Source organism: Capsella rubella, unplaced genomic scaffold (assembly GCF_000375325.1).
Source record: "Capsella rubella cultivar Monte Gargano unplaced genomic scaffold, Caprub1_0 scaffold_8, whole genome shotgun sequence".
Lineage (NCBI taxonomy): Eukaryota > Viridiplantae > Streptophyta > Magnoliopsida > Brassicales > Brassicaceae > Capsella > Capsella rubella.
Genome location: NW_006238916.1, coordinates 7,976,547 through 8,002,850, shown reverse-complemented (window position 1 = coordinate 8,002,850; position 26,304 = coordinate 7,976,547). Strand labels below are relative to the sequence as shown.

Below are 26,304 nucleotides of genomic sequence, written 5' to 3'. Positions count from 1 at the left end.
CTATCTATTTATTTCTCTGTGACTTCATTATTATTGGGCTTCAATATAAATGGGCTTTGTTCACGATTTGGCCTAGCTTTGGGTTAAATCAGCTTATGATTGCTTTTGTCACTTGTTTTATATCCCACATCGGTAACTTGGTAAGAGAGGTTCTTCTTTATAAATGGCTAGTAAGCAATGATGGTCACGACCTTACTTGAACAGGATCTGTTCTATAGGCTCGTACCTCTGTATCCTTGATTTCTAAGGAGACAGGCCCTTAACCCTGGTTGATGAACCATGACCGTGCGATCAGAGCGTGATTAACGGCTACGGTCGTCCTTGGGCGCATCCGTTGCTGTAGAGGATCGTTACTCGGCTCGGTTCTACCTTGCCGGGGTGGTCGCACGGCGGTCTGACAGGTTCCCTTTTTCCCTCTTTTTTTTTTTTTATTTGTTTTGGTTTCTCTTTTGACAAAATTTGCTCGAGCGTGTCTGAATAGAAACTATTCCATTACATGTCCGTGAGAGAGATGTCCAATTTATCGTTGCAAGCTAGTGAAGTTTTTCTCAAGCTATTTCAAGAAAACAAGAACAAAGCAAACAAGACGTCCATAGTTGAAAACATATCAAAGATGTCAGTAGGCCAACTTTGAATTTTGTTTGTTATTATTGTAGATAAGATAAACCAATACATGTGAATAATATCTTCCCTTAATGGTTGGAATAAAGAAACTATTCTTGATTTTTGAAACTAGAAGCTATGAATAAGCCTAATTTAATGCATTCTGATCGAAAAAGACCATAGCTACTTCAGTACTTGTGCGTAGGAGCAGCTGCTTTGATGCGAGAACAAGTATCTTTGAGAAGAGGAGGGAAGAACGGATGTAAGGGAAACATGTGTGGCCAACACTTGGAATCTACGTCCGAAAACGCTTTGCAACACATAGGTCCGACATTACCAAACTTTCTTGTGAATACTGATTTGAATATCTCAGCCACACAGCCTTCGACACTAGAGATTGATGACCAACATTTTGTGATATCAATCGGAGAACCAGGAAGAGAAAATCCAGGAACAATAGAGAGTTTAGATGTTGCAAGTGCGGGAGCAGCTGCGTTGATGCGAGAGCAACCAGCTTTAAGAAGAGGAGGGAAGAATGGATTCAATGGAAACATTTTTGGCCAACACTTTGCATCGATTTCCACAAACGCCTTACAGCATGTTGGTCCAACTTTTTCAAACTTACCGGTTAATGCAGATTTTAAGATTTCGATTTCGCAACCTTGAATCTTAAGGAGCGATGACCAGCATTTTGCGAGATCAATTGGGGAGCCAGGAATGGTAGGGAGTTGAGCAAGCCCCGGCTTCACTAAAGTAGTGGCACACAAAGTCACAACTAGAAGCGTGGAGAGAAGAATTTGCATCTTACCTTTCATGGTGACTAGACTAGACTATTGTTTCTTCTTATTCTATAGAGAGAGAGAATGGTTTGCTTATTGATTGAGATGGTTTGGTGATCCAAAGAAGCAAACAATTTATAGAGTAATCTCAATATGAACGGATACGGTAAATTTATAACTGAAGAGTTAACATTTTCATAATTCATATTTGACAAACTTAGAATTAAAACATAAAACTGTTTACACTTTCACTAACTGATATCAGTAATTAACTCAAGTTTTAGAGTTTAAAAACAATTAATCCAAATAAATATCTATTTGGAGTTTAAATTCAAAAACCAAATAAAAGCTGTATATTATACAAAAGTCGAATATAAGGTAGAATACGGTTTTGGTTTTGGTTTTGGTACACAACATTCATATACATACATACTTGGTTATGTCAACCTTTTAAACCAAATCATGGGAAGTGTTACACTTAACAAATAAAATAACTTAAGTTAGGATTGGAGATTTAAACCTAAATAAGGGGGCCTTGGCCCGTATATTGCCTACGCAAATCATGTCATGTACTCCCCAAAACTCCCACATCGCCCATCTATGAATATATCTTGTTGTATATATATGGCCACAAAGCAACAATGGTCACGACCTTACTTGAACAGGATCTTTCCTATAGGTTGTACCTCTGTTTCTTTGATTTCAAAGGAGACTGACAGGTTACTTTTTCTCTTCCCTTATGGATCATATGCTTGTTTTGAATTGCTCTTTTTAGATTTTGTATGATTCTTAAGTATTTTTATGCAATCTAATCTTGTTTTCTCTAAGATTTTGTATGATTTGTGTTTCTTTTTATGATTAGTGAGTTTTTGGGTTTAGTAGATTAGGGTGGTTGTTGATTGGTTCAAGATGCTTAGCGATTAATAATTATAATAGATCCTTGCTCCCTAGGAGTTCTTAGTGCTAGAACAAAGAAAATCTTGAATATGAAAACTACACCAATATATAATAACCTCAATACACACTAGAACTTACAACCATTATTTAAAACGAAATCTAAGAGTTAAGGAATACAGAGCTTAGTGTAGGTGAAAATATATACACGCAAAACTAAATATGGATGCCGCCAAAGAGACAGTGTAACCATCTTCTTCTTTTTCAACAGCAAACATAACCAAGTTTAGCCGCTTAACACTAGCTTTGTGTGTAGATTTCTTAATTGAAAGTGAGGCTCTTTATTTCATTTGCACTTATTAATAGTGAGTTGCTACTTGCTAGCATAGCATGGTTTGGATATCAAACGAAACAAACAATTTATAAACTCAAGTTGTATACGTATAATCAATCTTCATTACAAGAGTTACACACTTACACTTAAAGAATCGTCTGTTACAAAACATAAAATATACAATGTTAACACTTTGAAACAAAATACAAAAGTGTTTCATTTTGACAGATAACAGTTACCATGTTCGCCGTTTACATGGTACAACTAATAAGATAAATTTCATGGACTAATTGCTATATATACTCTATTAACCAGAGAGCTACACTTTTTAGAAGTCCCTTTTTATAAGAGCTACGGTAATCAAGACGACTCTGCGCACAAGTCACTTTTTATATACATACACTTGAAACTAATACAAACAGAGATCTACGGAGTCGGACAGTTCAGGAAAAAACTTGAAAGCAGCTTCGCTCTACTCGATCCTCACATTTACACCCACATCTACATTTACATCAACATCAGTCTTGTTTCCACCCATCGAACCAACGTCAACAAGTAGGTCCTCTGTGTTAAGCTGACATCTCGTATTCCCGCTTTGATTGTTCATCGAAATGTCAGAGTCATGATCGCGTTGCGTTGCAGCCATGGCCATAAATTCTCTAATTATTAGATTGCTTTGATCTACATCCCCTAAGTTCTTTTCAGTTTCTTGGTCCTGAAGCAACTTCAACTTCTTCACGAACTCGTTTGCTTCGAGTTCTCTCTGTTGTTTCATCTTCCTCTTTCTCACCAGCCTCTCGACATATCTTTGATCTTTCGCCAACTTTGCAAAGAAACTAAGCATATGTCTTTGTTCTAATTCAACTCCCTGAATCTTCTCCTGCACAGTGACCATTTGATGTTGAGATTCTTCATGTTGTTGTTTCAACTTCAACATCTCCAATCTCATTGGACTCTGTTCCTCCTTCAATAACTCAACCTCAGTCTCAGTCCTCAACCCTGTGATGCTCGCTTCTTTGTTACAGTTAGTTTTGCTTCTCCTCCTCTTGATGTTCTTAAGCAAATGTTTCTTCCCTCCTTGAAACCCTTCATTAGCAAACTCCCACCTATCTGAATCAACCTTCTTAAACCCCTAGTTAAAATTCACAAAGCTTGCGTCACAAGAAACATAGCTAAAAGCCTAAAAAATAAGTAAAAGAACTTGTTTTGCGCTTACGTAGGTGTTAAGCTGGCGGATGAAACTGGAGAAGTTCTTGTGCTTGAAGTATTTAGGAAGAAGATTCTCAGAGAACTCGTAAGAATCCCAAATGATGAAGCTTTTACGGGTCGAGCTCCATGACACAACCGGGTCCGTTACCACATCATCGACGATCTCAAACGTCTTTCTCAGAAACGGCGTTATTAGACCTATCTCGTGCAATTTCCAAAAACCAACTGACGAAGACGAATCGTTTAAGTTAACGGCGTCATCTTCGGTTAGTGAAACGACGTCGTCAGACGAGCCTTCGCTTCTGGTCTGACCATCTTTAACGGTCTCCGTAGCCGTCTCTTGACCAAGCGAAGACGAAGATTCAATATCGGCGACGTCTGGAACCACCGTCATAGCTTCCCTACGTCGTTTATATTATCTTCGTCTCGCCACGTCTCGTTTTGGAAACGTGTTGGAGAAGTAGTACATTTTTGAAACTTAATTATATAACTAGTACAATCACTATTTACAATTAGGAAACTAGTACATTATCACTATTTGCTACTATTTGGTTGATCTTGAAGCACTCAAAAAACATATTATTTACAAGTATGCCATTAGAATAATTATATAATGATTATATAATATAATTCGTACATCATATTTTATGTACAGAAGTGTAAAAACATATATTTGTACAATAATAAAAATATTACATAATAACATCCGTACAACATATTAGTGTACGAATATGTACATAAATATGCATAAATTCATATATCATAGTAGTTGTACAGATAAAAATGTGTAATTTTTTATACATGCGTACATATAGCAAGCTGTACGGGGTACTCTGTACATCTAATCAAGTGTATACAAACGTCTGTACATATAATAAATTGTACAAATACGTCTGTACATATACTCTGTACATCTAATCAAGTGTACACAAACGTCTGTACATATACTAAATTGTACAAATACGTCTGTACATATGTTAAAGTGTACAAAAAAATATATACTTATGAAATATATTTAAACTATACTAAGCAAAATGCATATCAAATTATAGAGAAAAAAACATAGATTTTTGTGAATCAAAAAAAAAGTTTGAAAAAAAATTACAAAACCAAGAATTTTTAGTTATTAGAATGTTGGGGTAAGAATATTTTAAAGAATAAAAAAAAGAAAACAAAAAAACAAAAAGAAAAACGAAAATGGGAAAAAAAAAAAAATGCCCTCCCTTGTCATTTTTTTTCTCCTTCTTTTTCTATCTCTCAAATTCTCTATCTCACAAATGTACTATTTTGCCAATTTTGAATAATAAATGTATTACTTCCCCAATTAAATTCTCAAAATGTACTAAATATCCTATTAGACCCAACTTTTTATTGCCGTTTATGGAAATATATTAATAATTTTTATACTTTACAGCGTATCAAAAAGTTACCCTATTATTTGTACGAAATTATATATTCACACCCACTTTTTCTTAATTTGACAAACTAACACCCATATCATAATCACATCTCTAACCGTTGGATATCTTTGCGGTTGGTCAAGATGAATCGGTGGTGTAAAGTGATTATGGAAAATGGAACCAACGGTGCCATTGAATACGATGCCATGCATGAATGACAATTGTCGCTTTTACTAAAAACACGTACACCTCAGTACTAATAAGCATGCTTATTAGTATATTAAAAAGAAAAGAAAAAGAGTTAGAAACCAATTTGTTAGCTAAAGTTGTATGGCTAGGATCAGAAATCGTGGCGAGATCGATGCACTTGGATCCTATATATACCTTCCATTGCACTTGATTTGAGAGTGAATCGTTTGATTGTGTTGGTTTGGTTATGAGAAGAAACAAACAATTTATAGAGTAAATCAAGTTAAACGTATACTTTGTACTCGTTATTATTATATAAGATTAACAAGATCGTCACATTTTAAGATTCGTACGTAACGTCAACCTTTGATACAAAACATGGTTTACATCTAAAAGTTACCATGTTGACTTGTTAACGTTGTAGTAGACATGATGATTTCAATCAGGACAAAAATGCTCTCAGATTTATATTTTATTACAGCAAAGTTTTATTATATACTCCATATCCTTCATCAATATCTTAATTTTGAATGGAAAAGTTTTCTATTTTACTCATACATATATAACCAAACTTACAACATATAGCAATGATGTGGCAATAATGTAGCAATGATGTAGCAATATAATCAATATGATAAGATATAGCAATGATGTAGATACACGCCTAATGATCTCATTGGAATGAATGTTCTGGTTTATTTGTAATAAACAATGCCCCCACGCCTAATGACTTTGGTCTAAACTCGAAAGAGATGAGCATATAAATGGAAATTGCATAAATCTTTCTTCTCAAGTAACAAAATGGAAATTATCTAAAATCAATAATTTGCACAAATTTTTTTCTCTGTTTTACAAAAGAAAATTTTCTAAATCAATATTTTTATTTTTTTTTGCACAAAGATTTCTTTCCATTTCCATATTAAGGTAATACCAAAGATTTTATTTAATTTTCTAAATTGTCAAAGGATTTCCAGTTTCCTTTTCTTTTGTATTTTTTCCTATCTTTCTTATGCAAAGTCTCTTATATATATGTTTGCATCGTGAACACAAAAATATTATTAGGTCAAAGCTATTAGCAAAGATGAATTACAACGAGCCATTAGATCCGGCGATGATCATAACAAAAGAGCTGTCGAAGTCTGATGTTGTAGGTAATATGACATTACCAAAAGCAGAGGTGATGTCTGTCCTAACGAAGATGAATAATGTTACAAACGAAAATTTGCAAAACGGTGTTGAAGTGCAAGTCCACGACCTAATGGAAAACGATTTGTACACGGTTACTCTGAAAACTACAGGTATTGATAACCCTAAATATTACTTCGGGACTGGTTGGAGTATTATGAAGCATTCGTTAGATCTCGAAGTTGGTCATGTCCTCAAGCTCTACTGGAACCAATTAGAAAACAAATTCGTTGTCCTTAATTTTCAGTATAATGTAATGCAACCAATGATTCCAGTGTAGATCGTTTGCATTCTTTTCTGGTTTTTCCAAATTATGTTTTGGATTTTATATTTTAGTTTTAAGTATTGGTTTTCTTTTTTCCTTTATGTTTTCGAATAATGTACTTGAATTATATATTGAATACCAAGAAAACATGGTTGTTTATTTATTTTTTTATATTGTGTGTGTGTGTCTTATTATTATTCCAAAAAGAGACCTTAAAAAAAGAAAATACTAAAGCCTTGTCTCATCGTCTCTCAAAGAGTAGAAGAAACCGAAGAAACGTGCCCTTTGCACAACATAGGATTGAAACCTTTCTGCTTAGCAATCATGAAAGCACCAATATTGGTTCTACCAATGTAACTGACTCTTGTTTAGGTAGAAAAAAAAAACAATAAATATGGGATGGGCTTACAAATAAACAAGCAACAGCCCATATCTCGCTAAACTAATAATAACCCACAATAACAGATTGTTTTCTTTACATCCCACATCGGTTGTAAAGACTCAGGAACAGTGAGTGAACTCAAGTATAAATAAAGAGCATAGAGCTAATTCCAAAGATTCACGGAGATGTGCAGTGAAGACAAAGCGAACTATTCTTTCGCCTTTTACTAAAGAATACCGTGTCTTCTCTGCACTTATGCGGCATACCTCTATTTTTGGAAAGGTTTATTTAACAAATAAGCCTCCATCAAATCGATAGTTTGTAATTATGTTAACCTTAACGGTTAGTGATGCTAGAATAAAAGTGCAGTGTTTGTAACCAGTGTGAGACATTGGTATAAGAGGTTTAACTTATATAAGCCAATGACGCAGCTAGGGAGGTATATTTACTGAATAGCCTCTATCGCTGGTTAAAAAGTATTTCCAAAACTCCTCTTTGTCCTTGGTGAATTCTTGAAGGACAACCTAGCTAGGCTTGGGTAAAAAAAAACTAAGTTCAAACTTAATTTGTTTGTTTTTTTTGTTACAAGCCAGAGGATCATCTTGGAAAAGGTTAACTAAGCTTAGTCTGAGGAAAAAATTTCATCAACCTAGAAGGTCAAAACCAATATCACTGTGTCATTTAAGACCGGTCTTGATCTCCTAGTATAGGTGGTATGTTTAAAGAAAATATTTTATGTTAAGTGTTGATGAAGATGTCTTCAAGATCATACAAGAGGGTTGAGTGTCAAGTACCAAGGGAAAGCGAAGTTTCTTTCAAGAATCAAGTTTATCCCTCATGAAGAGAGAAAATAGATGCTATGAGGTCAAACTTGAATTTTTTAATTTGTTATTATTGTAGAACAAAACGTAGAATAACCTTTCCAAAAAGTAAAACTTTTCTTGAATATTGGAACTAGAAGCTATAATAAGCCTAACTTGATGCATTCTGATATAAAAAGACCATAGCTACTTCATTACTTGTGCGTGGGAGCAACGGCTTCGATGCGAGAACAACTATTTTTTAGAAGAGGATATAGAGAAGGATATTTCTTATATTACAGAGAGTGAAAGTTACAGACTATATATACTTGTACAGAGAGACATTAGGGTATAGCTAATTGTAATTAAGTCCCTATAACTACTATATTTACATTTGTTCTACTATACCATGGTGACTATATTGTGATCTTTTTTTTTTTATGTTATCTATGAAGAAGGGTCAATAGTTCAATTGGGATGGTTCAGGTATCAACACAAATAAACAATTTATATCGTAATACAAGGAAGGATAACGTTAAGATTATTCCGAGAGTTACAACAATTTTGAGAACTGTTCAATTAAACAACCTTTGAGAGTGAAACATAAAAGTTTTATACTCAGACAAACGTAACTCAAGTTAAAACGTTGACCGTGGGATTAATAAGGGTGACGAATTTAAATATGGTCCATTAATTTGGTGGGCCGAATATTACAAGGAGTCTTGTTGATGTTACGATACCATCACGTGTTTGCACTTACCGGGAGGTTACACTTGCCCGGTCATTTGGTTTACTCAAACAGGCAAATAAGAACACACCATTCATCACGACTCACAAGCGACACTCACCAATCCGTTTAATGGGTTTGAGCAATTATATATCACAGAAGAAGGAAACAAACTTTATGATAAAATATAAAGAAAAAGTATAAGGCAAAGCCAACAAAATGGGTGATTTTGGATCAAATGGTTCGTCAAGCATGAGCATTGTGATGTATCCATGGTTAGCCTTTGGTCACATGACTCCTTTTCTTCACCTCTCCAACAAACTCGCAGAGAAAGGTCACAAGATTGTTTTCTTGCTTCCCAAGAAAGCACTAAACCAGCTTGAACCTCTTAATCTATACCCGAAGCTCATCACTTTCCACACCATCTCCATCCCTCAGGTTAAAGGTCTACCTCCCGGTGCGGAGACCAACTCTGACGTCCCCTTCTTCTTGACTCATTTGCTCGCGGTTGCAATGGACCAAACCCGCCCAGAGGTCGAGACCATCTTCCGTACAATCAAACCAGACTTGGTTTTCTACGATTCTGCCCATTGGATACCGGAAATTGCTAAACCGATGGGTGCTAAAACTGTTTGCTTCCACATCGTGAGCGCTGCTTCAATCGCGCTGTCTCTTGTCCCTGCTGCTGAGCGAGAGGTCATTGATGGGAAGGAAATGTCAGGGGAGGAGTTAGCTAAGACGCCTCTAGGTTACCCGTCTTCGAAAGTGGTCTTGCGTGCCCATGAAGCAAAACTCCTAAGCTTCGTGTGGAGGAAGCACGAGGGAATTGCTTCTTTCTTCGACGTACAAGTCGCTGCGATGAGAAACTGCGACGCGATAGCTATAAGGACTTGCCGTGAGACGGAAGGCAAGTTCTGCGATTACATCAGTAGCCAATACAACAAACCAGTTAACCTAACCGGACCTGTACTCCCCGGATCCCAACCCAATCAGCCCTCTTTAGAGCCTCAATGGGCAGAGTGGCTAGCCAAATTCAAACCTAATTCGGTTGTGTTCTGTGCTTTCGGTAGCCAACCCGTTGTAGACAAGATAGACCAGTTTCAAGAACTCTGTTTAGGGCTAGAATCAACTGGTCTACCGTTTCTGGTTGCGATAAAGCCTCCTTCAGGTGTATCAACCGTCGAGGAAGCGTTACCGGAAGGATTCAAGGAGAGGGTTCAAGGACGTGGCGTTGTATACGGAGGTTGGATTCAGCAACCGTTGGTGTTAGACCATCCTTCAGTGGGGTGTTTCGTTAGCCACTGCGGGTTTGGGTCGATGTGGGAGTCTTTGATGAGTGATTGTCAGATCGTTCTGGTTCCGCATCACGGAGAACAGATCTTGAACGCGAGGCTTATGACAGAGGAGATGGAGGTGGCGGTTGAGGTGGAGAGAGGAGAGAATGGATGGTTCTCGCGGCGGAGCTTGGAGGATGCTGTGAAGAGTGTGATGGAGGAAGGTAGTGAGGTTGGTGTGAAAGTGAGGAAGAATCATGACAAGTGGAGATGTGTTTTGAGTGACTCTGGTTTCGCAGATGGTTATATCAATACGTTTGAACAGAGTTTGACTGAACTTGTGAACAAGTCATGAATTCATAATTCGTCAATGTCTATGTGTTATTGTAAGTTATGAGTTTTTATAAATTGTTTTAGTTTGTAGAATTTAATCAATTCTATGAAATTTTAGATTTGGCATATTCGTAACAAACAAGAGTGTCACGATCTTGCAATTTAAATTGCTAAAAATAGTATTTAATTTATCTTGTGTGTTATATAGCATGGATTAGGGAATAATTTCCGGAAATTAATTACCAAAAGGGAGAAACTGCAAATTACGTAAACAACTTTAATATATTTTTATTAATCAAAACTAAAGATTTCGTAACAAACTTGAATCATTCAATTGATACCAGTCTTCTCCTAAACTTCAGTTCTAAAATTTCATAAACAGAAACACAATTAAGAAACAAGGTTAGAAAGACAAAAACAGAGGAACATAACAGAAATGGGGTCAAAGTTTCATGCTTTCATGTTCCCATGGTTCGGCTTTGGTCACATGACTGCGTTTTTGCATCTGGCTAACAAATTAGCTGAGGGAGGGCACAGAATCACTTTCTTGCTTCCCAAGAAAGCTTTGAAGCAACTTGAACCTCTCAATCTCTTCCCAGACTTCATCATTTTTCAGACACTTACCATCCCATCTGTAGATGGCCTCCCTGCTGGCGCCGAGACAACCTCCGATATACCGATCTCCTCAGGGAGTTTTCTCGCCTCGGCTATGGATCGGACACGCAATCAGGTCGAAGAAGCGGTTTCTATAGGTAAACCGGATCTGATTTTCTTCGATTTTGCTCACTGGATTCCTGAGATAGCTAGAGAGTATGGAGCCAAGAGTGTGAATTACATAACGATCTCTGCAGCATGTGTAGCTATCTCGTTTGTCCCTGGTCATAGTCCAGATGCTATGGCTGTTCCTCCACCTGGATATCCTTCTTCTAAGGTGTTGCTTCGGGGACAAGAAACTAACTGTTTTGCCTTTCTCTCCTACCCGTTTGGAGATGGGACTACGTTTTACGAACGTATAATGATAGGACTTAAAAACTGCGATATCATTTCGATAAGGACTTGTCAAGAAATGGAAGGAAAATTCTGCGATTTCATCGAAAGCCAATTTCAAAGAAAAGTTCTCTTGACGGGTCCAATGCTTCCTGAGCCGGACAATAGTAAACCACTTGAAGATCAATGGAGAAAATGGCTGAACCAGTATGAACCGGGATCAGTAATATACTGTGCATTGGGTAGTCAAATCATTCTTGAAAAGGACCAGTTCCAAGAACTCTGTCTAGGAATGGAGCTGACAGGTTTACCATTTCTTGTAGCGGTAAAGCCACCAAAAGGCTTCTCCACAATACAAGAAGCCTTACCAAACGGGTTCGAAGAGAGGGTTAAGGGACGTGGAGTGGTTTGGGGAGGATGGGTGCAGCAACCATTGATATTGGCTCATCCATCCATAGGCTGCTTTGTGAGTCATTGCGGTTTCGGGTCAATGTGGGAGGCTCTAGTGAATGACTGCCAAATAGTGTTTATTCCACATTTGGGTGAACAAATACTTAACACTAGACTGATGAGCGAGGAGCTCGAGGTCTCGGTGGAGGTGAAGAGAGAGGAAACAGGATGGTTCTCAAAGGAGAGCTTGAGCGATTCGATTAAATCTGTGATGGATAAAGACAGTGAGCTAGGGAACCTAGTGAGGAGGAACCACGCTAAATGGAAAGAGTCTCTGGTTAGTACTGGACTAATGAATCGTGATGTCAATAAGTTTATAGAAGCATTACAGAAACTAGTCTAAATAGAAAGAAGATGAATAATTTACTTTGTAAGAAACTTGGTTTGCCACAATAACGTTATATATATGCATGGACTTTTTAAGCTCTGCTCTTTCAAGTAGTTAACTGTTCGTTTCTTGTTATGTTCTATTCACTTATTAAATCAAATATAACTTGATTGATGAACTCATGATCTTGATATGTTACTATTATTTGAGAAATATTTAGGGTATAAAATATGTAAATGACTCAATTTGAGATGAAAATTAAGTAGATAGCCTTACAAATAAAAAATTTCATTTTCAACTCTTCCAGTGATAAGAAAAATACAAAACAATCCATGGGAGTAATACATATTTTTTTGCATATTCGTACTAATTTTTATACTCAAAACAAAATTTCAAACCCAAACATAGTGTATTTTCTCTTTCTTTTAAAGATGCTTTTCTTAACTATTCCTTAAAATCTTGGGCACAATCGAAATATAAAGAAAATGAAAAAAAAATAAAAAATTGTTAGGTTGCATATTCACTCTTGAGATAATGTTACGAAACGGCATTTTTTTTGTCCTGGGGCAACTGGTATTAAAATAGTGAAAATTCAAGAAGAACTCAAGATCGTCTTCGTTTAATACAATTTTATTTTTTTTAAGTTTATCTAACAAAAGATCCTACGAAAGATGGCGAAACCAAAGTTCAAGACTGTTCAAGAAGTGGTTGCAGCCGGCGAAAGACTACCGGAAAGATACCTCTACACATCCACCGGCGACGGAGAAGGTGGTCAACCTTTCAACGGTTCGTTGCAAGAGATGGAAATTACTTCCATCGATCTTAGTCTACTCTTCTCTTCATCTGATGTCGGTCGAGAAGAGGTGAATAAACTTCACTCGGCGCTATCTACATGGAGCGTTGTTCAGGTTTGCTCTCTTAGTAATGATCATATATAATCATAAAAATTCGTCAAAGAAATTAAATCTCTCTTTTGAAGCAGGTGATGAATCATGGAATCACAGAAACGTTACTCGACAAGGTTTATGAGCTAACGAAGCAGTTCTTTGCGCTTCCGACAGAAGAGAAACAAAAGTACGCAAGAGAGATTGGTAGTTCTCAAGGATATGGAAACGACATGATACTGTCGGATGATCAAGTTCTTGACTGGGTCGACCGCTTGTACCTCATTACTTCCCCTGAAAATCAACGAAAGCTTAAGTTCTGGCCTAACATCCCAATCGGATTCAGGTAAATATCCATAGCTTGAGTTCCCTTTAGCTTTACTTTAGATTTTTTTTTGGTTTTTTACTAGCGTTTCTTTAGGGAGACTTTAAATGAATACACAATGAAGCAACAGCTAGTGGTTGAGCAATTCTTCAAGGCATTGGCTAGATCGTTGGAGTTGGAAGATAATTGCTTTCTAGAGATGCATGGTAAAAATGCTACGATGGAGACAAGATTTAACATGTATCCTCCATGTTTGAGGCCGGACAAGGTTCTTGGGCTTAAACCGCATTCTGACGGCTCGGCCTTTACTCTTCTCATACCCGACAAAAATGTCGAAGGACTTCAGTTCCTCAAAGATGGGAAGTGGTATAAAGCTTCAATCATCCCTCATAACATTATGATCAATGTAGGAGATACTATGGAGGTAATCAATCTTGATATATTCGTGTATGAAAAAATATAAAGTTTCTTTAAAAAAAATGCATCTACAATATATTTCAAGAGTGATTGGTGCAGATTTGAAAGAATCTCTCATGTGTGTTCAGATAATGAGCAATGGAATATACAAGAGCCCTGTTCATAGAGTGGTGCTTAACAGAGAAAAGGAAAGGATATCTGTGGCAACGTTTTGCAACGCTGATAAGGACAACGAGATTCAACCTGTATATGGGCTTGTGTCTGAGGCAAGACCAAGGTTGTACAAAGCAATTAAGATATCTGAGAAGACCTACTTCGATTACTATCAACAAGGTCGAAGACCGATCGAAGCTGCATTGATCTGAAAAACATTCAGTCTCCTTTTGGTATCAACAAATGCATGCTTGATCCTTATTAAACAAGATTGTTTCTTTCTTTGTTGGAACGCGAGATTGCATTTGTGCTGTGTTGTTGCAATAACACAATTAGAGTTTAAAGTTCATCTTCCTAAAACACAAGTCAGATCCGAAAGAATTGAGAAAGATAGCTAGAGTGATAAAAGGAAGAATTTGAACTTGAGTCTAGGACTCTAGGGGATATTTTATTTCCCTCATCTCATGATGTTTCATGAAGTACTTTCCTTTTAGGTGGTCGAGCTCAAATTAAGATATATTTGGGCTTGTACAGACTCGAATCAAATAGGGCCAGGCTAACCTGGTTCAGATTCGTAGTCAAACCTAGTATTTGACTTTTTGATATGCAACATTGTATTTTCTAGAGGCATTACATGTCTACATTACAATAAGGATTAAATATAAACAATAATATCATCTAGATCATAGACTTTTCTAATGTAGACAAAGTATATTCTCAACACATGCACCCACTGGTTCACCTACTAATTACTAAACCACCAAGGGGTAGTAATAAAAAAACCTTAAACACTTTCAGAAGCTCATTCTCCAAGCTTAAACATCAATTGCAGGAATCTTTTAGCAAGCAAAAAAAAAAGAAAAAAAAAGAAGAAGAAGAAGCAATGATGCTTATCATTTGAAACACAACAAAAACTTCTTCTTTTGGGTCTCTTTGAAATCTTTATTTTTGTTTTTGTGTTTCGACTGTTTAGGAAAGAAAAATGGGCAAACAGTTTCATGCTTTTATGTTCCCATGGTTTGCTTTTGGTCATATGACTCCGTACTTGCATCTAGCCAACAAGTTAGCTGAGAATGGTCATAGGGTTACTTTCTTGCTACCTAAGAAAGCTCAGAAACAGTTGGAACATCACAATCTATTCCCAGACAATATTGTCTTTCACCCTCTTACTATACCTCATGTTGATGGCCTCCCTACTGGCGCCGAGACCGCCTCGGATATCCCCATCTCGTTGGGGAAGTTTCTGACCGCAGCCATGGATCTAACACGCGATCAGGTAGAAGCAGCGGTCTGTGCTTTGAGACCAGACCTAATCTTTTTCGATTTTGCTTATTGGGTTCCAGAAGTGGCGAAAGAACACAGAGTCAAGAGTGTGTTGTACTTTGTGGTATCGGCTAACTCCATAGCTCATGAACTTGTCCCAGGTAGTGAATTAGGAGTATCTCCACCGGGTTATCCTTCGTCAAAAGTGGTGTACCGTGAGCAAGATGCTCACGCCTTGTTTTCCTTTTCCATGTTCTTCGAGAGGCTTTATCACCGGATAACAACAGGTCTAATGAATTGTAATTTCATTTCAGTAAGGACTTGCAAAGAAGTTGAAGGTAAGTTTTGTGACTATATCGAGAGTCAATACCAGAGGAAGGTTCTTTTGACAGGTCCAATGCTTCCAGAGCAAGACAACAGTAAAGCACTTGAAGATCGATGGAGTCACTGGCTGAATCAGTTTGAACCCGGCTCTGTAATATATTGTGCATTGGGAAGTCAAATCAAACTGGAGAAGGATCAGTTCCAAGAACTCTGTTTAGGAACAGAGCTTACTGGTTTACCGTTTCTTGTAGCGGTAAAGCCACCAAAAGGCTCAGAGACAATCCAAGAAGCGTTGCCAGAAGGGTTTGAGGAGAGAGTGAAGAATCGTGGAGTGGTTTGGGGAGAATGGGTGCAGCAACCATTGATATTGGCTCATCCATCAGTAGGCTGCTTTGTGAACCATTGTGGGTTTGGATCAATGTGGGAGTCTCTAGTGAGTGATTGCCAAATAGTCTTGCTTCCATATCTATGTGATCAAGTTCTCAACACGAGACTGATGACAGAGGAACTCGAGGTTTCGGTAGAAGTCCAAAGAGAGAAAACAGGATGGTTCTCGAAGGAGAGCCTCGGTGATGGACAAAGATAGCGAGGTAGGGGGTCGAGTGAGGAGGAACCACACAAGAATGAAGGAGATTTTGGTTAGTCCTGGATTATTAACCGGTTACACTGATAAATTTGTTGAAACTTTGCAGAATCTAGTTGATTCAAATCTGGAATGAAATACTTTGTAAAGAAGTATACGTACGTAGTAGCTGTCACAAATAAGGAAATAAGAAACTAGACCATGACGAAGTCGTCGTGGATGTGTTTTGTCTTTTTTCTCGAAGTTGTAATAGATTTGATTTTTGTTCAACTTTTGTCTTTTACTATAAATTCATCAACTCGTTCCGGTCCAAATGAGCAAAGCAAGAATGCGATTTTTCTTTCATAAATAAAGACTTTGGAAATTGGAATTGGCTAAGATATATGTTATACTGATAATGTCAAAATTAATTGGACCATTAAGCACACGATACAAAATCTTGATTTGTTTACTTAGATAAAATATGAAACTAGACCATTAAGTATTTTTGGGTTCTGGTGTTATATATACAACATTGCAATTCTTGATTCCAATTTCTTATAATTTTATAATTGTAGTATGAAAATGAAGAAAAATAACCTCTTTGTATTTAGTGAATGCCTGAATGACTTTAATTACAGATTTTAGATATATTCAGACAACAAGAAACAGATCAAACGAAAAACAGAGACAAGACTATATATTGGAATCTTGTCTTTGTCGAAAACAGAATCAGACCCATGAGGTTGATGAAGATCCATGTCCATTGCTAACAAAACAAGCGTAAAGCTCGTCGAAGACAACCACTTGATCATCTTGCCCTTCTTCTTCACAAGAACCAAGATAAGAATTATCCGCAGGTGAACCATGACTCCTTAACAGAGCAAGCTGATTCCTCGATCTTTTCAGCTCATCTTGGAGAAACTGCACTTGACGCTCTAACTTTGCCTTGTCGGAGAGAGCTGCTTCGAGCTTGGACTGAAGAGTGCAGTGTTGGAGCTCGAGAGCCTGAGTCTTGGACCTGGCTCGTTTGTTTTGGAACCAGACTGCCACTTGTCTCTGAGGTAAACCTAGCTGGTTCGACAGTTGAATCTTGAGATCTGGCTCGAGTTTCTTGTTCACAGTGAAGCATTTCTCCAGTTGTCTTACTTGCTCTTGTGTTAGCCTCTTTTTCTTGTTTCCGCTCTGACTCTCACTCTCAGAATTCTCCATCTCTCTCTCTCTCTCTCTTTTTGTTGTGCTATGTACAATGTTGTGGCTACGGATGCTACTTATACACACACACACACATATATTTTAACAATGAGGGTGTTTTATGTAAAAAAAAAGATAAGCAAACAAAATTAACTCAAACTTTGTATATAAATCCATAACAATACAAGTTCGAAAATGTATCATTTTCTAAAACAAGTTCCAATAGTGGTTCACCATCTAGTAGTAAGTTAACTAGCTTATGCAACTCTAGTAAAAACCTATTTTACAAAATGGATAGTAAAGATTAACACAAAATTTGAAGTCGGTTTATATAGAAGGGGTCATTTGGGAATCAAAGCTATGGGGCCGAAAGGCCCACTTAACAGTGCTTAATGAATTGGGACTTACTATTCTGATTAATTAATTGAAATAAGTTCGTTGATTAACAAGTATTTTTCTCAAATACATGCATGTATTCACGTGGGCTGGTCGTATCCTACCTACTTAAATTTAATAACATTATCATCTAAGCAAAATGTTTATTAACTTAAAGTACGAACCTTTTTTATTTCGGTTCTCTTTGAGACAATGCATCTTGTTTTAAGAGTTCTTTCATTTTCATATCAGAATCGTAAGAACACTTTATAACCCTTTTGAGATACGAAACTATTCTGTAATCCTGATCAATTCTTTTATTTCAAGAAGTGTAATAATCCTGATCTTATTACAAGAAAGCTAATTTTATATCAAAATTTATAAATAAATAAAATATATAAAACACTATACTGTATATGTGTTTTCGAATTACATTTTGATCATGTATAGAATTCAACTATGTGGTTGGATATTGAGTTTTGGCATGTCTGAGATAGAAACATTTGATTCTTTTAAAAGCTTCTTCGATTGAAGTTGCATCTGCCGCAAACGTTATCCTCAGCCAGTTCTTCAGCCCCACGGCAGTCCCTGTTCAGCCACATCCAATCCACATATATATCAAAAAAGGACCAGTCTTATAATTTCTATACAAGAGACTGAATATAAAATAGCCTTACCGGGAAGAAGGATGACTGATTCTTCTCTAGCTAACTTGAAACAGAAGTCGATATCATCGCTTACATCTTCGAGTAATGAGAGATTCAGCTTAACCTGAACGACAGTACACAAATCAAATGTTTAAGACCATAGATGTGTGTGTAACAATTTGTGTTACATTTTTTCACAATTTTATAATATAGATGCTCACCATCATTGCCATGGATCCTTCTGGCCGATGCGATGAATCAATGCAAGGGATCTCCTTGATCCAGTCACAACAGATATCCGAAGAGTTCTTCAACGAGTTCAAGGTTTTCTTGAAGAATGATTCATCCGTCTGTTCTAAAATCGTGGGGACTGCAGCCTGGTGCAACACAATCAAGAACAAGATTAATTACTCAAAGATGATCAGAAATATTTTGAAATCTAAGTAACATATATAATATAACATACCTGAATAAATGTAGCTGGTCCACCAAGAATATCAAAGTATTTTTTAAACCGCTCAATGATCTAATCCAAATGAACAAATTTTCAGTAAGTAAACAGCTTATTTTGCACTCTCTGCATCATCAGTTTCAATAAAGACTGAAGCTATTACTAACCTTAGGGTCCTTAAACGAGCCAGAAGGATCAGTTGTCACGAACCACCCGAGCCGCCAACCAGGAACTATCCACCTCTTTGATAAAGAACCAAGAGTAAGTACTGGAACAATAGATCCAAACACACCCATTGGCACAAACGGTTTGCTCCCGAAAGCAAGATGACCATAAACTTCATCAGCAATCACAAGAAACCCGAGTTTTTTCGCTGTTTCCGCAATCTGTAGCACAAAATAAGGAAAACACAACTTTGAATACATCACAATCTCAAAACAAGAAACAACATTAGTTACAGAACTCTCAAGCTAACCTTCATCAAATGGTGGTAACTATAGACATTCCCACAAGGATTACCAGGGTTTATAACAACCAAAGCAACCGTGTTTTCGTCTGCAAGAGACTCGACAGCATCAAGATCGATCTCCCATCCGTTTTCTGGAAGAAGATCGACGTAGCGAACCTCGAGGTGTCTAAACTTAGCACAGAGCTCATAGATTGGGAAACCAGGTCTTGGAAGAATTATATTAGCCCTAGGACGAGCCAACATAGCCAATGCTACATCAATCGCTTGCGTGCAACCCGATGTAACAAAGACATCATCCTGTGACAGTTTGTATGGAAGATCACGTGATAGATACTCCGCGATTGCCCTGTTTTGTTACACACAACACAAAGTGTGAGAGACTTGATTTGCAAGTTTTAGTCTTTTTCATTGTTTGCTTTTTTTCTCATAAAATTAATAAAATGAAAAATACAGCAAAGACTCCGTTACAATCAAAAGGCTTTAAAACAAGTCATGAACCAAAAAACCGTTTTAAACCAATAGCAACCGAACCAATAAATGAAGGCATTGATAATAAAAATGACTAAAATAAATCAATAAATTCGAAAATTAGTGAAGCAAAATTAATTATTACATTATTTATAATTTTTCATATTTAAAAAAAAAAGTTAATAAGTTTCTTTCGATTTTTTTTTTCTTTCGAATTTAATTTGCCAAAAACGTTGGTATTTTCTACTAAATTTCATCATTAATCAGATTTTCTAGAAACTGTAAAATTCATTCATCACATCAGCCAAAATTTAAAATTCGGTTCAATTTACCAACCAGTAAAATTTTGGTTCAATTTATGATTTCGGTATAGTTAAACCAACAGAATATGAGACATCTCTACCCTAAAACAGCATCGCCACCACACGTACCAAGCGAGAAAAAACACCAAAAAAAACAGAGAGACAAAGCGAAAAGACGAAACTAACCTTCGGGCTTGGGGAAGACCGACGGTGGGAGCATAACCATGGAACTTATTGGACAAAAGAGAATCCGAAACAGCTTGAAGAGAGACTTGCGTTGTACGAAAACACGAATACAGAGTTGGGTCTCCCATTCCAAGAGATATAACTCTCTTTCCTTCTTCTTCTGAGATGCTTTCCATTAGCAAACTCAGAATCCCTTTGATCGTGATTGTACTCGTCGTCGTCGTTGCTCCATTCTCCATCTCTTCTTGAAATTTCTTGTTTCGGTGCAACTCGTAAAGAGGAAGAGGTGGTTTTGGGTTTGATGTGTGTGTGTGTATTTGAGAGTGAGATTTGCCAGATTGGAGAAGGAAAGATATAAGAAAAACAATTTGTGGTTTATTTTTGTTTACAACCACTCATTTGTCTCTCCTTCGTATTTAACATTATTATTTTATAGGACTTTTAACCCAAAGTCTTTGTTTTCATTACCGAATCGGACTAAGTTTTTTTATAATTGTGTAATTTATACCCAAAGTAGGAGATAATGGTAGCTGTAATTATGGGTTTCATTACAGAATTGCAAAGAAGTCAAAAGATATTACATATTTCTTAACTATATATATGATAGCTGTAATATGTGATTTAATATTCTTAAGATTTTTACCCTTTTTTTTTTTGACAAGTTAATACTCTTAAGATTACTATCTTTTTACAACCAAAAAAAAAAAACATATTTATGTGAGGCCACATGAATCACATTGCCTCATGAATCACATTGCTTCACATACATAATGTGATGATGGTAAATTAAATATATATTGATTACAAAACCTTATAAATTTTACATATTGCCATTATTTTCATATATTAAACCAACGTTTTTTTTTTTTTTTTTAATCTTGATGGACTGTGAATTCAGAGTAAAGGTTGTAAGCTCGGAGAATTTTGTATTTGTTGGTTTTTATCCAACTCACGGGTGAATGATTCAGAAGTATAAATTACATCTTACGCTTCACGGGTGAATCAGAAATTTAAAGCACACACGCATATAAAGTCGTAATTTCTGTTAGTTTTCTTACGAATTTCAGATAAACATCGCAGCCAATAACGAAAAAAAAAAGAGACTACTCATCAAACATGTTCTAATCCCCGATGATCGATGGTTATGGACGTCGGCCTATAGACTAAAATATCTATGCGACCGTTGATAAATCATTCAAACCCAAAAAACCTTTTAAAAAAAGAAACGGACCATACCATCTTTATGGTAGATAAGATTATTTGATATTTATTGTGGTTTTGACGAACGGAACGATGAAATGGCCACGTAGGTAAAGACGAAGCACAAGATAAAACCAAAAAGGTATACTACCATTTGTGAATTGTGAAGATGAGATGACTTACACCGTACGTATCTACCAAATCTTTACGTGTCCTTCTTTTTTGGTACGTAAGCTTCCATTTGTCATCTCTTCCACCTCACCTCACCTCTCCTAAACTAACAAAACGGAGAAATATATGTTTTCTCGCCGTTCGTATTCGTCTTCAAATCGCTGTCCGAATCGAGACGACGCCGACAACTCATCTAATCGATGTTTTCTAATGACGATGATGTAATATGTTTCAATTTCACCACGCATTCTTCATGTGTATATTCTATTATATACTAATTAAGATTTGGTTTGGTTTTCAAACTAAATATGATAAATATTGCAAATGTGTGATGAATGTTAATATGTTATATATATTGGCATATATATACGATGAGGCCTAAAAATTATAAAACAATTTCAATTGATACTCACAAATTGTGATAGATAAAGGTGTGACGAATGTTATATTGGCATATATATATATATAACATAGCCCAAAACTACACCTAAGAAGATATGTAAAAATACGGGTATATACGAATACTGCAAGAGTAAGACCTAGTGGAATCTAAGTTGTAGTTCCAGTTTATTTACTTTTTCCATGTTAAAGAACTTCTATACCATTATGCCGCATAGGAAGAATGTGACTCTGCTAGCTTGTATAAAATATAAGATTTCCCCCATGATTAATCAGGTATTTAATTTGTATATATTATCTCTTAACAAATCTTAGGAGACCAACAACAATGATGGCCTTAGGTTATATCTAAGTTTTAGCTCTGGCTAAAGTTTGGCCAAATAGGTATTAAATTTTGGGCATCCTTGAATATTTTGTCATAAATAAGTTTACAACCCTCGACTCTTATACGGGAGTTTAGGTGGTACGATGACAATTTTCGTATATATCATTGTAAGTTTTAAAAACTTATATAAAGATTTACAAAACATATCTTTTTTTTGTTGGGAACATTTGAGTATTGCAAATTTGCAATGACATTGTCCCGTCCGTAATTTTTGCAATAAAATGTGCCACTGCGTCATCACATTTATTGGGCCACTAAGTCTGATGCTAGCGAAAATATGGCCTTCAAAGCCCATTATATATATGCTCAAAGTCATTAAACAATTTCGGTCCGTGAGTAGAGGCTAGTAGATCCACTGATTTTTATTTTTGTTTAGCCAGTTAAAAGTTTTTTTCATTTTTCATTGTAAAACCCACTCGATTAGAGTAATTTACATCCTAACTGAAAAAAGTATCTTAATGCAACTTTTAAACATAATAGACATTTTTTCGAAGAAATAAACGTATTTATAAAAGTATACTCACTTAACGATGTAAGAGTAAAAGAAAGAAAAAGATTATCCGTATGTAAAACAAAATTATCTTATTATAGAGGTAAAATGTATATTATGGGGTTGTACTCTGGTCTTGAAGAGTGAAGACGCGTTTTGCATCAAGTTGCAAAAGAAAAGGAAGAGAAAAAAAAATAAAAAATAAAAGAGAGACGTTGCATCAACAGCTAGGTTTTAGGTGTAAGGCTATCTAAGGGGACCAAGAAAAAAAAAAATACACACCAAAGAAGTGTATACTAGTGAGAAACTAAAGGGTAAAAAATAAGTGAAAATCCCAAGTATTCCTCCTTATACTTAAAAAAAAAACACATGTTTATTTGCTAAATGATAATGAAACTTGGAAATATTTAGGTAAAGAACACATGTTTAGGCATGTTATTTGTAGGAATAGGCTAGCTCTTTAACCATTTGCATGCGATTTTATTATTCATTTGGCACTTGTTTGTATATTGTTACATTTGTTAAACCGTGCTACTCATTTTTTACGCATGCGAATGATGTGATCTAATATACAATTTCGTCGTATCTCTTAAAATAATATATTTTCTGTCGTAGGATTAAAACAGTAACATCATATAATATATTTGGAAAACAGCAAGCCATGATATGGGAAAAGGACACTTTCATAAACGAATTATTCTCCTTTTTTTTCTTTTTTCTTTATATGTTGCTAAAAAAGCTTATATGTGGTAACTATTATCCTCAATGTGATGAGTTCTATCCGAACTAAATGACCATGCCAAAAACTTCATGTAGTTGTTTCGTGAGACATGAATTAAAGTGATTTGGTTGATTTTTCTGCATAACGATGTGAATCAACATATTAGCATCAGCGGCCACGTAAAAATATCAAAAGAAAAATGACGTCGTTTCGTATTCAACGAGTTGAATGAAGGTCTAGCTCTATTATTGTAAAGAAGAAACAAACATTGTTTATACTCGAGGAAAAAAATTTACAAGTGTAACATTCATATGCGTAAATGTTGAGTGACATATATTTTTTAGATACGTTAGGTCTAATTAACAATGACCAAAGTAAAGAGAAAAGATTTGGTGCAGTAACAATTTCATACTAATCTGAATGAAAAAGCCTTTATACATATATAGCCTAGATTACAAATGTTGAAGTTTGTTTAATTAGAAGATAAAATTATTTTGCAATGCAATACTAAATCCAGAGCAAATCCTTTATTTCCTACTGTGCCGTCAGATTATTTGATATAAAAGACTTTCAATTTAGTCGATGCCTGGTACAGTTGCGTTAAAATCTATTAGAAAACGAGATATCATAAACTAATAGTAAATGACAGTACACCATTAATATGAATACATTACATAAAAGATAAAACTGATCAGTTCATGTTATCATGTACTGATATAATTAGCTCTATCTCACCTGCTGCTTTCACAGTTCACTCACCTACTCCTTCGACTGTTTGAGAGCTTGACCATCGAGAAAAAACAGATAATTTGACTATCTGAAGTATAAGATCCTCCTCTTTTGAACCAATATATGCATTATTGGGCTATTAGGCTATACGTTAACTCAATTGAGTAGGTTCACTAGGGAATTTATACTGTTTGTTAATACTGTGTTAACCCCCCCTGCATTTATTATGGCTTTATCATTATTTATTATTCGCCTTTTGCAGGTATTAATAACATTTAACCCCATACCTTTAGCGTCACCTCTTTTTTAAAAACAAATCAATAAAAATAATGGTAATAAATGATAAATATAAACGGGTTATAAAACAACAACAGCAACAAATTTAATGGTAAATTGATAAAACCAAATGACCACTCTAAAGCAACAAGTGACGACACTCATAATCTCAACTTTAATTAGAAAAAAAAAAAAGAAGGATAAATAAATGTAGTATTTAATATATATGGATACCAAACAAACAAAACTATACAGTATTTGTTATCCATATATATTACTTATGTAAAATAAATGGTTACAAGTGAGCAAACAATTACAAAACTTAAAAGTATGTTCTAAGAATATTAAAGATACGAAAACAACATTGTGAAATATCAACATTGCAATCCGTTTTGGCGAAATGGTAACCTACGTACGTCGTCTGAGCATCTCAGTGTATTACGGACTTTGTTTTCAATGTTAGACAATTAGCACTTTGGCGAACGAAGCATATTTACAACTTTCATAGATTCAAAATCACAATTGTATACTGTTATTTGCTTCTGCTCATACCTTTGTACGTGATATTCTTTTCTACTCCAAATATTTGTAGTATTATAGCATGTATGTATTTAGACTGGAAAAGTGGAAAGGATCTTATTAAGTAGATTTAGTTACTGTCATTTGCTGATATGTCTAAACAGACATATAGATTATAGACCTCGATTTCTAGATAGTAATAAATACTATTAAACAGTTGTAGCAGGTGTAATAGTCTTATAGCATGTATCTGATAATGATTTAAATGTACGATTCATAACTTTTTTTTTTGTTCTCTCTAATTACACACACTTGATAGAGAGAACAAGTAGTAAACAAAAAAAAAGTTATGAATCGGTACTCTCGGAACCAAACGTTGATATGAATTGTCAAAGGGACGAGTTATTCTAATTAAGTTTATCCCAACTTTTTATATACGATAAAAAGTTTGTAATAGTTACTTTAGAGTATAGTTTAGTTTAGTATCTAGAGGTTGATCTATCCTCAACAATGATGGTGGTACGATAATTAATTATTGTTTACAAATAACTTCTATATGTCACTCATTATGATAATCTTAACTAAAACTACCAACATATTTATACTTGCATGAAACAAATAGTAAACCAAAAATAGTATGTTTGACACCTTGTCACCTCTTCCAAACGGTTAGCGAGATTAACTCAATGGTAAGAACTTACCACCTTAATTCTATATAATTTAATCACATCCCTATATTAGTAAAAGAGAAGTACAAAAAGTGTTTCCGGGTCGGGTCAATTTCAAAAAATTACCCGAAATTTGTAATTGGATCTTTTAAAGTTGGATAGATTAATGGGTTTGGATACATACACCGGATACTTTCCAAATCTAATTTTAGCATTATATTATTTCCATAACTAATTATAGGATTTACTAATATTTTTCTAACTAATTTAATATAATCTATTTTAAAAAATATTATTCTTCTTTCACTTTTATTTGATGTTATTTTTAATTTATGATATTATATTATATAATATAAATATTAAATAAAAATTTAACTTTTTTTTGCATATGTTGCAATTTGAATTTTTCAAAACGGACGTATAATACTCAACTACACTCGGTTAAATATTTTGGACAATGGTTTAAAATCATTATAAGTATGACCAATATTAAAACCATTGTTACGTGAGCATATTTAAAATTTCAAATAGTTTCAAAATATTATAAATAATAGGTTCAAATATATAAAACTTTTAGAATTTAAAAT

At 35.3% G+C, this 26,304-nt stretch overlaps 9 protein-coding genes and 2 non-coding genes across 11 annotated transcripts; 7 read left to right on the top strand and 4 right to left on the bottom strand.

The window, feature by feature from the left end:
* The first annotated feature begins 186 nt into the window (after positions 1-186).
* Positions 187-404, top strand: LOC111829107. Its single transcript, XR_002832666.1, has one exon. It is a non-coding gene; the product is annotated as a small nucleolar RNA U3 (small nucleolar RNA).
* Positions 405-791: 387 nt separating this feature from the next.
* LOC17876002 (egg cell-secreted protein 1.4) lies at positions 792-1,418 on the bottom strand. The gene has a single exon (XM_006282122.1). The coding sequence runs from the start codon at positions 1,416-1,418 to the stop codon at positions 792-794; it is 627 nt and encodes a 208-aa protein (XP_006282184.1).
* A 1,664-nt stretch (positions 1,419-3,082) lies between these two features.
* On the bottom strand, positions 3,083-4,213 carry LOC17876924 (heat stress transcription factor A-9). The gene is made up of 2 exons (XM_006282281.1): positions 3,827-4,213; positions 3,083-3,742 (listed from the first exon to the last, which is right to left on the bottom strand). Exons 1-2 carry the CDS (start codon positions 4,211-4,213, stop codon positions 3,083-3,085), a joined length of 1,047 nt encoding a protein of 348 aa, XP_006282343.1.
* A 2,276-nt stretch (positions 4,214-6,489) lies between these two features.
* LOC17875943 (B3 domain-containing protein At5g54067) lies at positions 6,490-6,873 on the top strand. The gene has a single exon (XM_006279704.1). It carries the CDS (start codon positions 6,490-6,492, stop codon positions 6,871-6,873), a length of 384 nt encoding a protein of 127 aa, XP_006279766.1.
* A 549-nt stretch (positions 6,874-7,422) lies between these two features.
* On the top strand, positions 7,423-7,542 carry LOC111829124. Its single transcript, XR_002832682.1, has one exon. It is a non-coding gene; the product is annotated as a U5 spliceosomal RNA (small nuclear RNA).
* A 1,323-nt stretch (positions 7,543-8,865) lies between these two features.
* Positions 8,866-10,457, top strand: LOC17876887 (anthocyanidin 3-O-glucoside 2'''-O-xylosyltransferase). Its single transcript, XM_006281715.2, has one exon. It carries the CDS (start codon positions 8,987-8,989, stop codon positions 10,394-10,396), a length of 1,410 nt encoding a protein of 469 aa, XP_006281777.1. The 5' UTR covers positions 8,866-8,986; the 3' UTR covers positions 10,397-10,457.
* Positions 10,458-10,771: 314 nt separating this feature from the next.
* Positions 10,772-12,234, top strand: LOC17875317 (UDP-glycosyltransferase 79B6). The gene has a single exon (XM_006281733.2). The coding sequence runs from the start codon at positions 10,811-10,813 to the stop codon at positions 12,152-12,154; it is 1,344 nt and encodes a 447-aa protein (XP_006281795.1). The 5' UTR covers positions 10,772-10,810; the 3' UTR covers positions 12,155-12,234.
* A 576-nt stretch (positions 12,235-12,810) lies between these two features.
* On the top strand, positions 12,811-14,130 carry LOC17875837 (codeine O-demethylase). The gene is made up of 4 exons (XM_006281794.1): positions 12,811-13,047; positions 13,122-13,369; positions 13,445-13,772; positions 13,894-14,130. Exons 1-4 carry the CDS (start codon positions 12,811-12,813, stop codon positions 14,128-14,130), a joined length of 1,050 nt encoding a protein of 349 aa, XP_006281856.1.
* Positions 14,131-14,862: 732 nt separating this feature from the next.
* Positions 14,863-16,322, top strand: LOC17875517 (UDP-glycosyltransferase 79B9). The gene is given in 2 exon segments (XM_023779834.1): positions 14,863-16,069; positions 16,071-16,322. Coding segments are annotated over 2 exon segments (1,323 nt in total). The 5' UTR covers positions 14,863-14,900; the 3' UTR covers positions 16,225-16,322.
* Positions 16,323-16,677: 355 nt separating this feature from the next.
* Positions 16,678-17,279, bottom strand: LOC17877156 (homeobox-leucine zipper protein ATHB-52). Its single transcript, XM_006281175.2, has one exon. The coding sequence runs from the start codon at positions 17,277-17,279 to the stop codon at positions 16,800-16,802; it is 480 nt and encodes a 159-aa protein (XP_006281237.1). The 3' UTR covers positions 16,678-16,799.
* A 753-nt stretch (positions 17,280-18,032) lies between these two features.
* Positions 18,033-20,563, bottom strand: LOC17875917 (probable aminotransferase TAT2). Its single transcript, XM_006280494.2, has 7 exons — positions 20,160-20,563; positions 19,210-19,549; positions 18,902-19,120; positions 18,750-18,809; positions 18,505-18,660; positions 18,314-18,407; positions 18,033-18,224 (listed from the first exon to the last, which is right to left on the bottom strand). Exons 1-7 carry the CDS (start codon positions 20,396-20,398, stop codon positions 18,094-18,096), a joined length of 1,239 nt encoding a protein of 412 aa, XP_006280556.1. The 5' UTR covers positions 20,399-20,563; the 3' UTR covers positions 18,033-18,093.
* Positions 20,564-26,304: the final 5,741 nt, after the last annotated feature.

Bases quoted from the DNA above. Each gene is read 5' to 3' on its own strand.
- LOC17876002 (XM_006282122.1), bottom strand. From the start codon at position 1,418: ATGAAAGGTAAGATGCAAATTCTTCTCTCCACGCTTCTAGTTGTGACT.
- LOC17876924 (XM_006282281.1), bottom strand. From the start codon at position 4,213: ATGACGGTGGTTCCAGACGTCGCCGATATTGAATCTTCGTCTTCGCTT. The intron at 3,743-3,826 runs GTAAGCGCAAAA...AATTTTAACTAG, and splicing joins TCCGCCAGCTTAACACCTAC to GGGTTTAAGAAGGTTGATTC.
- LOC17875943 (XM_006279704.1), top strand. From the start codon at position 6,490: ATGAATTACAACGAGCCATTAGATCCGGCGATGATCATAACAAAAGAG.
- LOC17876887 (XM_006281715.2), top strand. From the start codon at position 8,987: ATGGGTGATTTTGGATCAAATGGTTCGTCAAGCATGAGCATTGTGATG.
- LOC17875317 (XM_006281733.2), top strand. From the start codon at position 10,811: ATGGGGTCAAAGTTTCATGCTTTCATGTTCCCATGGTTCGGCTTTGGT.
- LOC17875837 (XM_006281794.1), top strand. From the start codon at position 12,811: ATGGCGAAACCAAAGTTCAAGACTGTTCAAGAAGTGGTTGCAGCCGGC. The intron at 13,048-13,121 runs GTTTGCTCTCTT...CTTTTGAAGCAG, and splicing joins CTACATGGAGCGTTGTTCAG to GTGATGAATCATGGAATCAC. The intron at 13,773-13,893 runs GTAATCAATCTT...ATGTGTGTTCAG, and splicing joins ATGTAGGAGATACTATGGAG to ATAATGAGCAATGGAATATA.
- LOC17877156 (XM_006281175.2), bottom strand. From the start codon at position 17,279: ATGGAGAATTCTGAGAGTGAGAGTCAGAGCGGAAACAAGAAAAAGAGG.
- LOC17875917 (XM_006280494.2), bottom strand. From the start codon at position 20,398: ATGGAGAATGGAGCAACGACGACGACGAGTACAATCACGATCAAAGGG. The intron at 18,661-18,749 runs GTATGTTATATT...GTGTTGCACCAG, and splicing joins GACCAGCTACATTTATTCAG to GCTGCAGTCCCCACGATTTT. The intron at 18,225-18,313 runs GTAAGGCTATTT...GTGGCTGAACAG, and splicing joins ATCAGTCATCCTTCTTCCCG to GGACTGCCGTGGGGCTGAAG.